General features: G+C 44.3%; 1 protein-coding gene across 1 annotated transcript in view; it reads right to left on the bottom strand.

Moving 5' to 3' along the window:
* NUP85 (nucleoporin 85) overlaps positions 1-14,025 on the bottom strand; it is a 31,201-nt gene extending 17,176 nt beyond the window's left edge. Inside the window, 6 exon segments of the mRNA XM_032322682.1 lie at positions 136-205; positions 3,413-3,456; positions 4,414-4,484; positions 6,637-6,799; positions 9,493-9,586; positions 13,708-14,025. Coding sequence (XP_032178573.1) covers positions 136-205; positions 3,413-3,456; positions 4,414-4,484; positions 6,637-6,799; positions 9,493-9,586; positions 13,708-13,740 — 475 coding nt within the window. The 5' untranslated portion in view covers positions 13,741-14,025.
* Between the last annotated feature and the right edge of the window lie 926 nt (positions 14,026-14,951).

The following is a 14,951-nucleotide window of genomic DNA, read 5'->3' as shown; positions in this document are numbered from 1 at the left end:
TTCTGGTTATATTGATGAAGAGTGAGGAAAGGCGCATTTTTGGCAATAAAATGCTCATCACAACACACAGGAAAGACAAAGAGGAAAGGGCAGAAGGACACCTTTGGTATTGTAAAGGGATGATTTCTTGCTCACCTGGAGCGACTTCAATAAATAGAATCTCACAAAGGTTCCAAATGAGCTCCATTGCTGACAAAATGGAGACCTAAAGAAGAAATGGAGATAAAGTTTTAACTGAAAACATTCCTGACATTTCTCTTAGAGCAAAAGAAATGAAGCAGGGCTTGAATCATATGAGGTCATTCATTATTCACTCAACAATGACTGAGTATTTCTATAGCAGGGTTTCCCACAGGGAAGCCAGTGAGTGAATTTTAGGTGGTGGTAGGCAGGTTAACAATTTTTTTTGTTTTAATGGTTCTTGTTTTAGTTTAATGTATATTATAGAAGAATATAATTAGCTCATTTAGAAAGAAGCTCTAAATAAATGGGAGATGATTCGTAGAAAAATATTCAGTAAATTATACACACATACACACACACACACACACACACACTTTTTTTTTTTGGGAGGGAGAGAGAGAGAGAGAGCGAGCGCATAAGTAGGCAGAGAGGCAGACGGAAAGAGGGGGAATCAGGCTCCCTGCTAAGCAGAAAGCCTGACGTGGACCTTGATTGATCCCAGGACCCTGAGATCATGACCTAAGTTGAAAGCAGAGGCTTGCCCCGCTGAGCCACTTAGGTGCCCCAATAATATATACTTTTTAAGACTTTATTTGAGAGACATAGAGAGTGAGAGAGAGCATGAGAGGGCCAGAGGGAAAAGCAGACTCCCTGCTGAGCTGGGAGCCAAATTTGGGACTTCATCTCGGAGCTCAGGATTGTCACCTGAGCCGAAGGCAGTAGCTTAAACAACTGAGCCACCCAGATGTCCCTTCAGTAAATAATATTTAAAATTCTAATACACACACACACAAAAAAAATTCTAATACAAATCAAAACCACAGTGAGATACCACCTCACACTAGTCAGACTGGCTAAAATTAACCACTCAGGAAAGGACAGGTGTTGGCAAGGATGTGGGGAAAGGGGAACCCTCCTGCATTGTTGGTGGGAATGAAAGCGGGTGCAGCCACTGTGGAAAACAGTATGGAGGTTCCTCAAAAAGTTGAAAAGAGAGCTGCCCTACAACCCAGCAATCGCACTACTGAGTATTTACCCTAAAGATACAAATGCAGTGATCCAAAGGGGCACGTGCACCCAAATGTTTATTTCAGTGATGTCCACAATAGCCAAACTATGGAAAGAACCTAGATGTCCATCAAAAGATGAATGGACAAAGAAGATATGGTATATACATACAATGGAATAGTATGCAGCCATCAAAAACAGGAAAAAAAAAAAAAAACGAAAACAAAAAATAAAATTGGGGCACCTGGGTGGCTCAGTGGGTTAAGCCTCTGCTTTCGGCTCAGGTTATGATCTCAAGTCCTGGGATGGAGCCCCGCAAATGGCTCTCTGCTCAGCAGGGAGCCTGCTTCCCCACCCCACCCCCACCTGCCTCTCTGCCTACTTGTGATCTGTCAAATAAATAAAATCTTTAAAAAAAAAAAAAAAGCCCTGGGGGCGCCTGGGTGGCTCAGTGGGTTAAGCCGCTGCCTTCGGCTCAGGTCATGATCTCAGGGTCCTGGGATCAAGTCCCGCATCGGGCTCTCTGCTCAGCGGGAAGCCTGCTTCCCTCTCTCTCTCTGCCTGCCTCTCCATCTACTTGTGATTTCTCTGTCAAATAAATAAATAAAATCTTTAAAAAAAAAAAAAAAAAAAAGCCCTGAAATCTTGCTATTTGCAACCACATGGATAGAACTAGAGGGTATTATGCTAAGTGAACTTCCTCAGAGAAAGAGAATTATCATATAATCTCTGAGATGAGGAATTTGAGAGGCAGGGCAGGGGTCATAGAGGGGAGGGAGGGAAAAATGAAACCAGATGAGACTGGGGAGGGAGACAAACCGTAAGAGACTCTTAATCTCAGGAAACAAACTGAGGGTTGCTGGAGAGGAGCAGGGTGGGAGGGATGGGTGGCTGGTTATGGACACTGGGGAGGGTAGGTGCTATGGTGAGAGCTGTGAAGTGTGTAAGACTGAGGATTCACAGACCTGTACTCCTGAAACAAATAAAACATTGTATATTAATAAAAAGAAAAATAAATTCTACAGATACAGCAAAAATTGTGAAGTTGGTACTCAAGGGACTAAGTTTAAGAAAGTCTATTAAGGGCGCCTGGGTGGCTCAGTGGGTTAAGCCGCTGCCTTCGGCTCAGGTCATGATCTCGGGGTCCTGGGATCGAGTCCTGCATCGGGCTCTCTGCTCGGCACGGAGTCTGCTTCCTCCTCTCTCTCTCTCTGCCTGCCTCTCTGCCTACTTGTGATCTCTCTCTGTCAAATAAATAAATAAAATCTTTTTTTTTTTAATTTTTTTTTTAAAGATTTTATTTATTTGAGAGAGAGACAGTGAGAGAGAACATGAGCGAGGAGAAGGTCAGAGGGAGAAGCAGACTCCCCACGGAGCTGGGAGCCCGATGTGGGACTCGATCCCGGGACTCCAGGATCATGACCTGAGCCGAAGGCAGTTGTCCAACCAACTGAGCCACCCAGGCGTCCCAATAAATAAAATCTTAAAAAAAAAAAAGAAAGTCTATTAAAAGGCAAACTCAATATAGGACCCAAAAATAAAAATCATCTGCACCCTGCCCTTAGGAACATGCAGTCTCCTCTTCCCCACCATCCTTTCATACACAAACGCAGACTACCTAGTTCACAAAGGAAAACAAATGCTTTGCTGACTGTGCACTAGACTGCACCAGAGACAATCCACTAGTCCTTATTCACTACTGAGTTTGAACACCATCAAGTTTCTACAAAAGAAAGAGAATTGTTTCAGTCATCTTCCAGGTCCAACTAAACAACTGAGTAAAAATATTGGGTGCATGAGCTGAGTAGTTTATTAAATAACTGGTGATTCCAAAAGCTCAGCTCACTATCTCAGGTGACACAGAGTGATAAGGACTGACATTTCCCATAAGAACTGGAAACTCAGGGCGCCTGGGTGGCTCAGTGGGTTAAGCCTCTGCCTTCGGCTCAGGTCATGATCTCAGGGTACTGGGATCGGGCCCCACATTGGGCTCTGCTCAGCGGGGAGCCTGCTTCCCCCTACCCCTCTGCCTGCCTCTCTGTCTACTTGTGACCTCTCTGTCAAATAAATAAACAAAATCTTAAAAAACAAAACAAAAACAAAAAACCATCTGCCTTTGGCTCAGGTCATGATCCCAGAGTCCTGGGATCGAGTCCCACACCAGGCTGAGGATGCAGGACACAATGGCCCCAGCAGGACAACAAAGTGCCCCCCCGCTTACCTGGCTGCTGAACTGGCGACCAATGGCTGGATCTTTAGCAGCAACTAACAAAACACAAAACATTTTAAGTGAGCAATTAAACTTTTAGTCTCATAGTTACAGCTTCATATACCAGATTCTTTGGCTTGTGCCTTTGTTTCCTTTAATGACCACCCATTTTCACTACAGATTTTTATTTTTTACGAGCGTGTACTGGGGGGGAAGGGGGTTGGGAGAAGAAAAAGAGAAACTTAAGCAGGTTCCACACTGAGCATGAGCCCGAAGTAAGGCTTGATCTCACAACCCTGAGACCATGACCTGAGCCAAAACCAAGAGTCAGACGCCTAACTGACTGGGCCAACCAGGCACCCCTTCACTACAGATTTGTTAAAAATGCTTCATATCTCTTTGTTGCAGATCAATGATTTGCACACCCAACGCCCTCAAGCTATAAGTGACACTTTCAACTGCAAACTATAGAGACCATCACGTTATATAAGACTCTACTCAGCATCCAGGAGTCATGTGGCTCTCATGGTTATGATGACCTTAAATCACCAAAGTTAGAGATGCCTGGTTGGCAGAGTTGGTTAAGAGAACAAGTCACCTCAGGGTCTTGAGACCAGGCCCCAAGTCGCACTCTGCGATTGGCACAGAGTCTAAGACTCTCTCTCCCTCTGCCCCTCCCTCAACGCTCACACATGCTCTCTCAAAATAAGTCTTTTAAAAAGGAAGGGAGGAAGGGAGGGAGGAAGGAGAAAGAAACAAAGAAGTCTCCAAGGTTAAAGAACCAGGAATGTGATTTTCAAAGATTGTTAATCTGGCCCCTAGTCTCTCACCTGTCGGCTCAGTATGCTCTAACTTGAAAAATATACTCAAGACAACTGCCAAAAAATTAAGAATTATGGAAGACAGGAAAGTAAGAATTTTAAACTGGAGAGTCAAATAGATTCTACCTTGCAGTATTTACAGCTAGATAAACATTTCAATTATTATCACCTATACACACATAAAATCCTTACTTGCAACCTGGTGCATCTCCTCCATACACGCCCTGATGACTGATCGGTAGTTCTTACTCACTCGGACCAATCTACAAAAGATGAAATGACACACAAGATGAGCCTGGTGCATCTTATGGTGACAAAAAGCAAGGAAGTTCTCAATAGAAGGTAGGAGCTTGCTCAAAGACAGGAACCAACCTGAAAGAGCTCCTACAGCAAAAGCTGGGACTTGAGCAACAAAATAAGTAACATATGAGATAATCAGTGGGGTAAAATAAATATCCACAAATCCATACTGACATTAATTGCTGCAGATGAGATCCACTGACGGACACTAAAACTAGTGGTTGAAAATTTAAGGAGAAATAGGATTTGCATAATCTCAAAGTTTCTCCTACTAACAATAACTCTTGGAACACTGAAAAAAATAAAATTAAATTTAAAAAAAAGTTTCTACTACAAAGGGAAAGATGGTAACTTTATAGTCAAGAAACCCAGTAGAAACCACATCAAGCAAGTAATCAAGGTCAACAAAACCAGAATAAAATATCAACATCATGAACCCTATGACATGACATACTAAGAACACATCATACCAGTTCTGTGGTATTCTTACTAAAAATGAATAACCTTAAAAAAAAATGCATAACCTTTCTCTATTCATGAGAAAACATTGGAGAAATCCAAATGGAGGGACTATCACCAAAATAATTGGTCAGTATTTTTTCAAAAGTGTCAAGGTCATTAAAGAGACTAAGAAAAGGGGGCCTGGGTGGCTCAGTGGGTTAAGGCTCTGCCTTAGGCTCAGGTCATGATCTGAGGTGATGATCTCGGGATCCTGGGATAGAGCCCCTTGTCAGGCTCTCTGCTCGGCGGGGAGCCTGCTTCTCCCCACCTGCACCCCACCTCTCTGCCGACTTGTGACCTCTGTCAAATGAATAAATAAAATCTTGGTGGATCAGTGGGTTAAAGCTTCTGACTTCGGCTTGGGTCATGATCCCAGGGTCCTGGGATCAAGCCCCGCATCAGGCTCTCTGCTCAGCAGGGAGCCTGCTTCCTCCTCTCTCTCTCTGCCTGCCTCTCTGCCTACTTGTGATCCCTACCTGTCAAATAAATAAACAAAATCTTAAAAAAAAAAAAAAAGAAAAGAGAGAGAGACCAAGGAAAAAAAGACTAAATACAACCGGGCGCCTGGGTGGCTCAGTGGGTTGAACAGCTGCCTTCGGCTCAGGTCATGATCTCAGTGTCCTGGGATTGAGTCCCGCGTCAGGCTCTCTGCTTGGCGGGGAGCCTGCTTCAACCCCCCCTCTCTCTGCCTGCCTCTCCGTCTACTTGTGACCTCTCTCTGTCAAATAAATAAATAAAATCTTTTTAAATAAATAAATAAATACAACCTGAGTTGCAGCGGAGAAAAAAGGACCTTAGTGGAAAAACTGGTAAATTCAAATGAGGCCTTGAATCATAAGGCGTTGATGTTTCAGTTTCCTGGTTTAAGTAATAGTAACATGGTTATGTAGATATTAATGTAACAAAACTAAGTGAGGGATGCGCAGGAATCTTTAATTTTTGTACTTTTTCTGTTAAGTCCAAAATTAGTTCAAAATAAAGTCTTTAAAAAAGGAAACGGGCGCCTTGGTGGCTCAGTGGATTAAGCCTCTGCCTTCGGCTAAGGTCATGATCTCAGGGTCCTGAGATCAAGCCCCACATCAGGCTCGCTGCTCATCAGGGAGCCTGCACCCTGCCCCACCACCTGCCTCTGCCTACTTGTGATATCCCTCTCTCTGTCAAATAAATAAATAAAACATTTAAAATAAATCAATAATTAACTAATTAATTAGAAAGGAAATGACAAAACTAAACAAATATCCACAAGAAAGAAACTGGTTTAGTTACTAAGAAAAACAGTTCCAAAAAAAAGAAAAAGAAAAAAAAGAAAGACAGTTCTAAGGGGGCCTGGGTAGCATAGTAAGCTAAGCTACTGCCTTCAGCTCAGGTCAGGATTCTAGAGTACTATAATGGAGCCCTGTGCCCCATCGTGTTGGGCTCCCTGTTCAGCTGGGAATCTGCTTCTCCTTCTCCCTCTGCCCTCCCCCACCACTCCTGTGCTTGCTCCCTCTCTCTCTCTCTCCCTCTCAAATAAATAAATAAAACCTTAAGGAAAAGAAAAAAGGAAAACAATGCATTTCATTTGGCTTTTATAATTTAGTTGTGAACTTCAGCACCTATCAGCAGCGAACTTACTGAGCTTTTCTGGATTTTCCAGTCAATTCTTCTTCAATTCTCTGGAGGCCCACAAAGATTCCATGGGATTCATTGAAGAGTTTTCTCAGGATCTGAGAGTAAACATCTATATCCTTTCGGATGATATAGATAAAGGGGCAGCCTGGCTTAGTCTCTGATTCTTCTAAAACAGAAAAAATTAACATCAATCATCATTACCCTCATACAAGAACTCACTTCAAAATTTTTAAAAATATTTTATTTATTTATTTGAGAGACAGAGAAAGATCACAAGTACAGGGAAGGATAGAGAGAGAAGCAGACTCCCAGCTGAGCTGGAAGCCCAATTCGGGACTTGATTGCAGTACCCTGGGATCATGACCTGAGCCAAAGGCAGACACTTAACAGACGGGGCCACCCAGACGCACTAAATTTTTTTTAAGATTTTGGGGCGCCTGGGTGGCTCAGTGGGTTAAGCCGCTGCCTTCGGCTCAGGTCATGATCTCAGGGTCCTGGGATCGAGTCCCGCATCGGGCTCTCTGCTCAGCAGGGAGTCTGCTTCCTCCTCTCTCTCTCTCTGCCTGCCTCTCTGCCTACTTGTGATTTCTCTCTGTCAAATAAATAAATAAAATCTTTAAAAAAAAAAAAAAAAAGATTTTATTTATTTACTTGATAGAAAGAGAGAGAGAATGCGTGTGCACAAGTGGCAGGCAGAGGGAGGGGAGCCTAATGTGGGGCTCAATCCTAGGACTCTGGGATCATGACCTGAGCCGAAGGCAGATGCTTAACTGACTGAACCACCCAAGTACCTCTCACTTTAAATTTTTATTTATTTTTTGAAAGATTTTATTTATTTATTTGACAGACAGACATAGATCACAAGTAGGCAGAGAGGCAGGCAGAGAGAGAAGGGGAAGCAGGCTCCCCGCTGAGCAGAGGCCCCCCCTCCCCGTGTGGGGCTTGATTCCAGGACCCTGAGATCCTGACCCGAGCTGAAGGCAGATGCTTAACCCATTGAGCCATCCAGGTGCCCCACACTTTAAATATTTAATTGAGTTATCTAATTATAAAAGCTTCAGCTTCTTTGCTACTGATTTAATGTTAAAAAGCATGAACTGGGGGTGTCTGGGTGGCTCAGTTGGTTGGGCATCTGCCCTTGGCTCAGGCTATGATCAGTGTGCTGGGATGGAGCCCCACATCAGGCTCTCTGCTCAGTAGGGAGTCTGCTTCTCCCTCTGCCCTTCAATGCCCCCCCGACTTGTGCTCCTCTCTCACTCCTGGGATCAAGTCCTACATCGGGCTCCCTGCTCAACCAGAATTCTGTTTCTTCCTCTACCTTTCCCCCCTGCTCGTGAACTCTCTCTCTCAAATAAATAAAATCTCTAAAAAAAATTAAAGTCACTTAATATTAGCTTATGGATAAATAAATAAATAATAAATAAATAAACTCAATAAATAAGATAAACCTACATCCGAGGGGCACCTGGGTGGCTCAGTCAGTTAAGCGTCTGCCTTCAGCTCAGACCATGATCGGAGTCCTAGAATAGAGCCCTGTGTTGGACTCCCTACTCAACAGTCGGCTTCTCCCTCTCCCTTGGCCCCTGGGCCCTGCTCATGCATATACTCTTGCTCTCTCACAAATAAATAAATAAATAAATAGATAAATAATCTACAAAAAGGAAAAGACACCTAGAGCTGAAATTTTATATAACCTCAAATTCAAATAAATATTATTTCTATATTTCTTTGTACTGCCATTACCCCTAAAACAAAGAATCAAGAGTTGACTAAATTATTCTGTGGCAGTGATAAAAAGGATCTATCATGAGAAATTATAAACCACCAACTTGTAGATATTTTATATAAAAGCTTCTTGAAAAAACTGTGATGATGTTCAATGGCTTGTCTCTATCCAGATTTCAATAGACATAAACAAAAAGAAAGCCTCATGTTTCCAACAATGGAGGACAAACTAAAAATGCTGATAAGCTTTCCCATTAAGTATGAAAAGAAGCTGGACATATTCAAAGAAGGTTCTCTCCTGAGCAACTGTCCCTTTGGCAGCTTCTAGAGCTCTGCCAAGCTTGAGATATTTAATACTAAAATATGCCATAAACATTTGGCAACATTACGGAGAACTGTTAATGAAAAATTAAGAAAAACTATACTGAAAAATAATTTTTTTAACTACATCACTTCAAAATGCAGGAACTGCATACCACATGATTTGCCAAAATTCTAAGACTTCCATTAGATCAATTCCATCCTTATAGAAGAGGAAAGCCTCCACATTTGGATAAAGAACCTGTCAAATATTTGCAAGAAAATCTCTTCCAACATTTCCAGAGACTTCTCTTGAAATGGAGAAAGCAAAATCAAATATGAAAATTTAGTTTTCTCTTGCTAGTAGAATGGTCTGTAACAGAAAGAAAAGATCCATGTCCAAAATCTGAAGAAGCTTAGAGAAAAAGGAAGAGTCATTTCACTCTCCAGATCTTCTGTGCTTTATATCAACAGCTAACAGAATTCATCAAGTTTAAAATACTACAAAAGCAAGGACTATGAGGACTATGCGGAAACTGTTCCACGGTTTCATGGAAAGGGGGCTGCTGTGAAGGGAATTTAGTCATTCTGGACAAGGGGAAAAAACTTGAAATTTTTAAATATTAAGGAATACCACAAACATTACTAATTTTTTTTCCTGTACTCAACATGTTCCAGATCCCATAAATTAATGAAAATCTTAAATAGGTAACGGTTTAAAAATGAAAATGGTACAAAGTTAAGTTCAACTGATTCTTGCTTCAGTTAGTTAAATCTGAGAATAAAATAAATGTGCCAAGACGGATAACCTAGAAGAAAAAAACAAAAACCTACCTTTTTTGTTGAAGGAGGTTTCACACACCAGCATCTCCCCTGGACCCCAATCAAAACACATTTGCTTCTTCTTTGAATTCACTCCTGGAATCAACTAGTTTAAAAAAAAAAAAAAAAAAAGGCACAGACACTGTTACTTTTACTAAAGGCTTTGTTTTTTTTTCTTTTTTTTTTAAAAGATTTTATTTATTTATTTGACAGAGAACACAAGTGGGCAGAGAGGCAGGCAGAGAGAGAGAGAGAGAGAGAGAGAGAAGCAGGCTCCAGCTGAGCAGAGAGCCCGATGCGGGGCTCCATCCCAGGACCCTGGGATCATGACCTGGGCTGAAGGCAGAGGCTTTAACCCGCTGAGCCACCCAGGCGCCCCTAAAGGCTTTGTTTTCAAACGCTTTGCAAAGAGCCCTAGAAATAAGTGGTCATGAAAGTTAGGCACTAATCTATGAATACAGCTAAGTGTGGTTGAAATCAGCCCAGTCTGTTAAGACCCTGAATAAGCAAGTAAGCTTTCCTGAGCACCTCAACCCAGCCTGCCACTTTGCAAGTGTTGATAAAATGGAGAGCTATCCTTAATCAACTGCTATATTGTAATTTAACGATCTACAGTTCAGAAAAAGGGAATTTTTTAAAAAAGAGAAAAGAAATTGAACTGTTTGGGGCGCCTAGTTGGCTCAGTTGGTTAAGCCTCTGCCTTCAGCTCAGGTTGTGATCCCCAGGGTCCTGGATTGAGTCCCGCATCAGGCTCAGAAACAGGAACCTGCATCTCCCTCTATTCAGAGAGAATAAATTCCTCATGAATAAATAAATAATATATTTAAAAATAAAAAGAAACTGAACTGTTTGTTACTTACTAAAAGGAGCCCTCCAATACCATGGCTTCTGTGCCATCTCTCTCTCTTTTTTTTTAAAGATTTTATTTATTTATTTGACAGAGACAGATCACAAGTAGGCAGAGAGGCAAGCAGGGTTGCGGGGGAAGCAGGTTCCCTGCTGCGCAGACAGCCGGATGCAGAACTCCATCCCAGGACCCCAGGATCATGACCCGATCCGAAGTCAGAGGCTTCAACCCACTGAGCCACCCAGGCGCCCCTGTGCCATCCCTTTGATAAAGACTCAATTCTTCTCTCCAACTCAGATCAACCCCTTTGAGCCTCAGCCTCATATATCCAACTACCTAATTCACACCTTTATAGGTTACCTAACCTCTAGAGCTATATTCATAACATCAGAACTAAAAAAAAACTCTTGATGCTCACCTCCAAGTCTCATTCCATTCCGCCACTGGGACAAAGCCTTCCTCAAATGTTATGAGTAATCTTTGATTCTTCACTTTCCCTTACCACCTTTGTCCTATCAGTAAATCCTGTCCTACTCTTAAATAAGCCTAAATCCAACCACTTACCATGTCTACCAGTCTAACCCAAGCCACCATCAACTCTCAAATGACTATCCTACATGGTTATTACCTTGCCCTATAAATGGATAAAACCTCACAAGGCGGGACACCTGGGTGGCTCAGTTGGTTAAGCACTTGCTTTCAGCTTGGGTCGTTTATCGGAGTGCTGGGATGGAGACCGAGTCCTGCATCTGGCCCCCTGCTCGGGAAGTCTGCTTCTCCCTCTACCTGCTGCTCTTTCTCTTTCTCTTTCTTCTTCTCTCTCTCTCTCTCCCCCCACTGATAAATTAATAAATAAATAAAATTTTAAAGATTAAAAAAGCTCCCAAGGGCAGGAGATTCCGGGATTCTCATTCACTGCTTAGAAGAGACCCTGGCACAAAGATGGCACTCCATAAGTATTTTTTGGCAGAGAAGAAATGTGGCTGGCAATAATCTGGTCTAAAGACAAGTGCAGGGGCGCCCGGGTGTCTCAGTGGGTTAAGCCTCTGCCTTCGGCTCAGGTCACGATTTCAGGGTCCTGGGGTCGAGTCCTGCATCAGGCTCTCTGCTCAGCAGGGAGCCTGCTCCCCGCCCTCCCCTCTCTCTGCCTGCCTCTGTGCCTACTTATGATATCTCTCTCTCTCTGTGTGTCAAATAAATGAATAAAATCTTTTAAAAAAGGAAAAAAAGGACAAGTGCAGTTAGTTCTGAGGAAGGGCTAATGCTGTCATTTAACAACTAAGCAATGTCTAATAATTCTTTATCTGTACTGTGCTCTAGAAATACAACCCTGTATACTACAGTTACTACCCTCCAAAAGCTAGCAGTCTACTGAAAAAAAAAAAAAAGGCAGTGGGTGCCAGGGTGGCTCAGTGGGTTAAGCCTCTGCCTTCAGCTTGGGTCATGATCTCAGGGTCCTGGGATGGAGTCCTGCATCGGGCTCTCTGCTCAGCAGGGAGCCTGCTTCCTCCTCTCTCTCTGCCTGCCTCTCTGCCTACTTGTGCTCTCTCCCTGTCAAACAGATAAATAAAATCTTAAACAAACAAACAGGCAGTAAGAAAAGTGGGAAAATGCTAGGGGCGCCTGGGTGGCTCAGTTGTTAGCGTCTGCCTTCAGCTCAGGTCATGATCCCAGGGTCCTGGGATCAAGCCCCCCATCAGGCTCCCTGCTCTGTGGGAAGCCTGCTTCTCCCTTTCCCACACCCCCTGCTTGTGTTCCCTCTAGCACTGTGTCTCTTTCTGTCAAATAAAAAAATAAAATCTTTTTAAAAAAAGAAAGAAAGAAAACACCTCTCTGTAAGGCTGTGTGTGAGGTCAATCAATTTCCTTCCTGGTCTCCCCAACACCAGCGTGGAGCTGAGCTATCACAAGTCCATTACCACTGCTGGTGTTAAAAATATGCTTGGCTAGGGCGCCTGGGTGGCTCAGTGGGTTAAGCCACTGCCTTCGGCTCAGGTCATGATCTCAGGGTCCTGGGATCGAGTCCCGCATCGGGCTCTCTGCTCAGCAGGGAGCCTGCTTCCTCCTCTCTCTCTCTCTGCCTGCCTCTCTGCCTACTTGTGATCTCTCTCTGTCAAATAAATAAATAAAATCTTTAAAAAAAAAAAAAAAAAAAAAATATGCTTGGCTAGTCTTCATTCAATTTGTAAAAGCAAGGCTAATTATCAAGGCTCAGTATCAAAGTAGTGACTCCTCAGGGTTGTGCAGGTTACTGGAAAGGGGCCCCCATCAAAAGACTCTGATACAAGAGGAGGAGGGAAAGGCAAGATGATGTCTGAAAAAGTTACAGTGATTCTGATATTCTAATTTTTCTTCCCACCGACACTGACACAGCCTTGATATATAACATTTAAAGTAATTTATACGGGTCTTAAAATTTTAACACGCTACAATAGTAAGTTTTATAGAGTAACAACCCACATTAACTGCTATTTACGATCTCATGCCTCCTTTTGTCCAGTTAGCTTTGAAATGACCCCATCTTTGGTTTTGTCAGGCACTGCTTTTCCATCTGTTGGCTTTAGCAGAAAATTGCAGGCATCTCAACCTTCTCAAAAGTAATAAATCCAAGATCAGGCAACCTGCAGTTCAGCGAAGCTTCCCACTTACCAAGAGCAAAGAGGTGCAGACCAAGCCAATAACGGACAGAAATATTTGCCCTAGCCAGCGAGGTAAGGGAAGGCTTTCCCGAGGGAGAGGGGGCTGGTTCTTGCATTTGAAAAGCGAGGAGATAAAGAGAGAAAGAGAGGGTTCCAAGGGGAGGATCGGTAGGTATCTCCTGTCTACACGCCAGGAATCTATTTTCGAACATCACAGATCGTTCACATTTGGCACTCTCTTGAAAGTCCAGACAGAACTGAAAGCAAGCAGGGCGGTAAATACAAGAAGTCTCCGGGAACAAATACTTCTAGTAAATCCTGGGCCAGCACGGCACAAGAAGCAGCAGAAGCCAAGCCCATGGTGCTGCCATGTGAAGCTTAGTTCTGCGGAAGATAAAAGCCCCTTCGACCTCGGCTGGGTTGGAGCCCGCTCACTAGAGCACTAGTCCAACGGGAGAAGCGACGGAAGTGGGATGGGAAAGTCGGGAAGACAAGAGAGGGTGAGGGATGGAGTGAGGAGTGAGGCCTCCGAGCCAGGCGTTTCCGAGGATACAAAGAAAGAGTAGACACCAAGAGACCACTGCGACCCGAACACGAGCACCTAGCTAATGGGACCTCCGAACTGCGGCTACTGAGCTGAGGGAGGAGGCCAGGAGCCTCGCGGGAGGTAGACAAGCCTACAGTGACAAAGCAGACACAATCCTCGGACCGCAAAGGCAAGACTGTTGGCGGGCGCCCTTACAGTGACGGTCGGCTCGCCGTCGAGCTCCTCCATAGCGCCTCGCCTCAGCCCCCTGGAACTAGCGCGGCCGCGGACGCTCCCGGCTCAGGCCTCCCGCTCACAGCCGCCTGCGAGAGAGGACCCCCCCATGGCGAGCGCCTCGTGCACTGCCTGCGGGTCCAAGCGCCCAACGCCGCAGGGGCCTCTCCTCTCGGCCACGATTTTCCCTCCGCGACACTCTACACATGTCCCTCCTTCCTGGCCGGCGACAACGGGACAAGGAGAACAGAGCCAGAGCAACCGGTCCACACAGTAACTCTTCAGCCCGCTCAGGCGCCGCTGCGGACAGCCCCGCGCCGGGCCGGGAAAAAGCCCCCGGAGAGGGCGGGAGCCGCGGCAGTGCGGCTGCGCGTGCGCGGACTGGGGCGGGTGCTCTGGGGCGAGCCCAGGGCCTGAAGCCGCGGTGAGCGAGCCCGTGGTGTCTGTCGACTCTGGCTGTGCTCGCCCCTGTTGGGTCTGCAAGTTAAGGTCGTCGCAGCTGCTTCTCTGAACGGTGTCCAGTCCTTGCCCAGTCCCCGTCGGTGCACTGGGCTTGGATACGAAGGCGGTTGCCTCCCACTCCCACCCCCAAAACGCTCGTAAGGCACGCAGACTAAATTAAAGCGGCTGAAACAACTGTGAAATCGAGACAGCTGGGCTAGCTTAATTAAATACAAATACTAGTTTGTTGTCTCACCAAAGCAGAGCAGAAAAGAGGACTCAAATCAGGGAATCCCAGACCTTGTTATGGAAAGCTCAGAAGTGCTCCAGTAACTTAAAGGAGTGATTTATTTCGTAAATGCTATATTTGCAAATACACAGGGAAGAGAACAGGACTTTCTAAGTCAGCAAATGAGTTTTTTAACGAATTGAAGATAGTAAGTCTTAGGAAATACTGTCTGAAAATGTAGCAGCTGCTTTTATTTAGAGAAGAAATTTGACCTGAAAACAAAATTTCAAAACGCTCCCTTCCCTGAGGTTCTTCTGAACAGCGTATTTGAATGGGTAGAAAAAGAGGACTTGGAGTGATTAGGAAAATCCTGTCACACCAATAGTTCGTTCTTTTGAAGTACAGATTGTGAAGCAAGGGAAGAAAAATCCTTGTCTCTGAAGACTGCCATCCATAGGATGAACTTTAATGCAGTTTTGCACAAAACTCTGCACTGTTCTACCGTCTGTGTCTTAATGCATTTTCCAAATGTTTTAGTTTCACTGATCTGAGTATT

Source organism: Mustela erminea, chromosome 18 (genome assembly GCF_009829155.1).
Source record: "Mustela erminea isolate mMusErm1 chromosome 18, mMusErm1.Pri, whole genome shotgun sequence".
NCBI classification, from domain to species: domain Eukaryota; kingdom Metazoa; phylum Chordata; class Mammalia; order Carnivora; family Mustelidae; genus Mustela; species Mustela erminea.
This window is presented reverse-complemented; position numbering and strand designations above follow the sequence as displayed.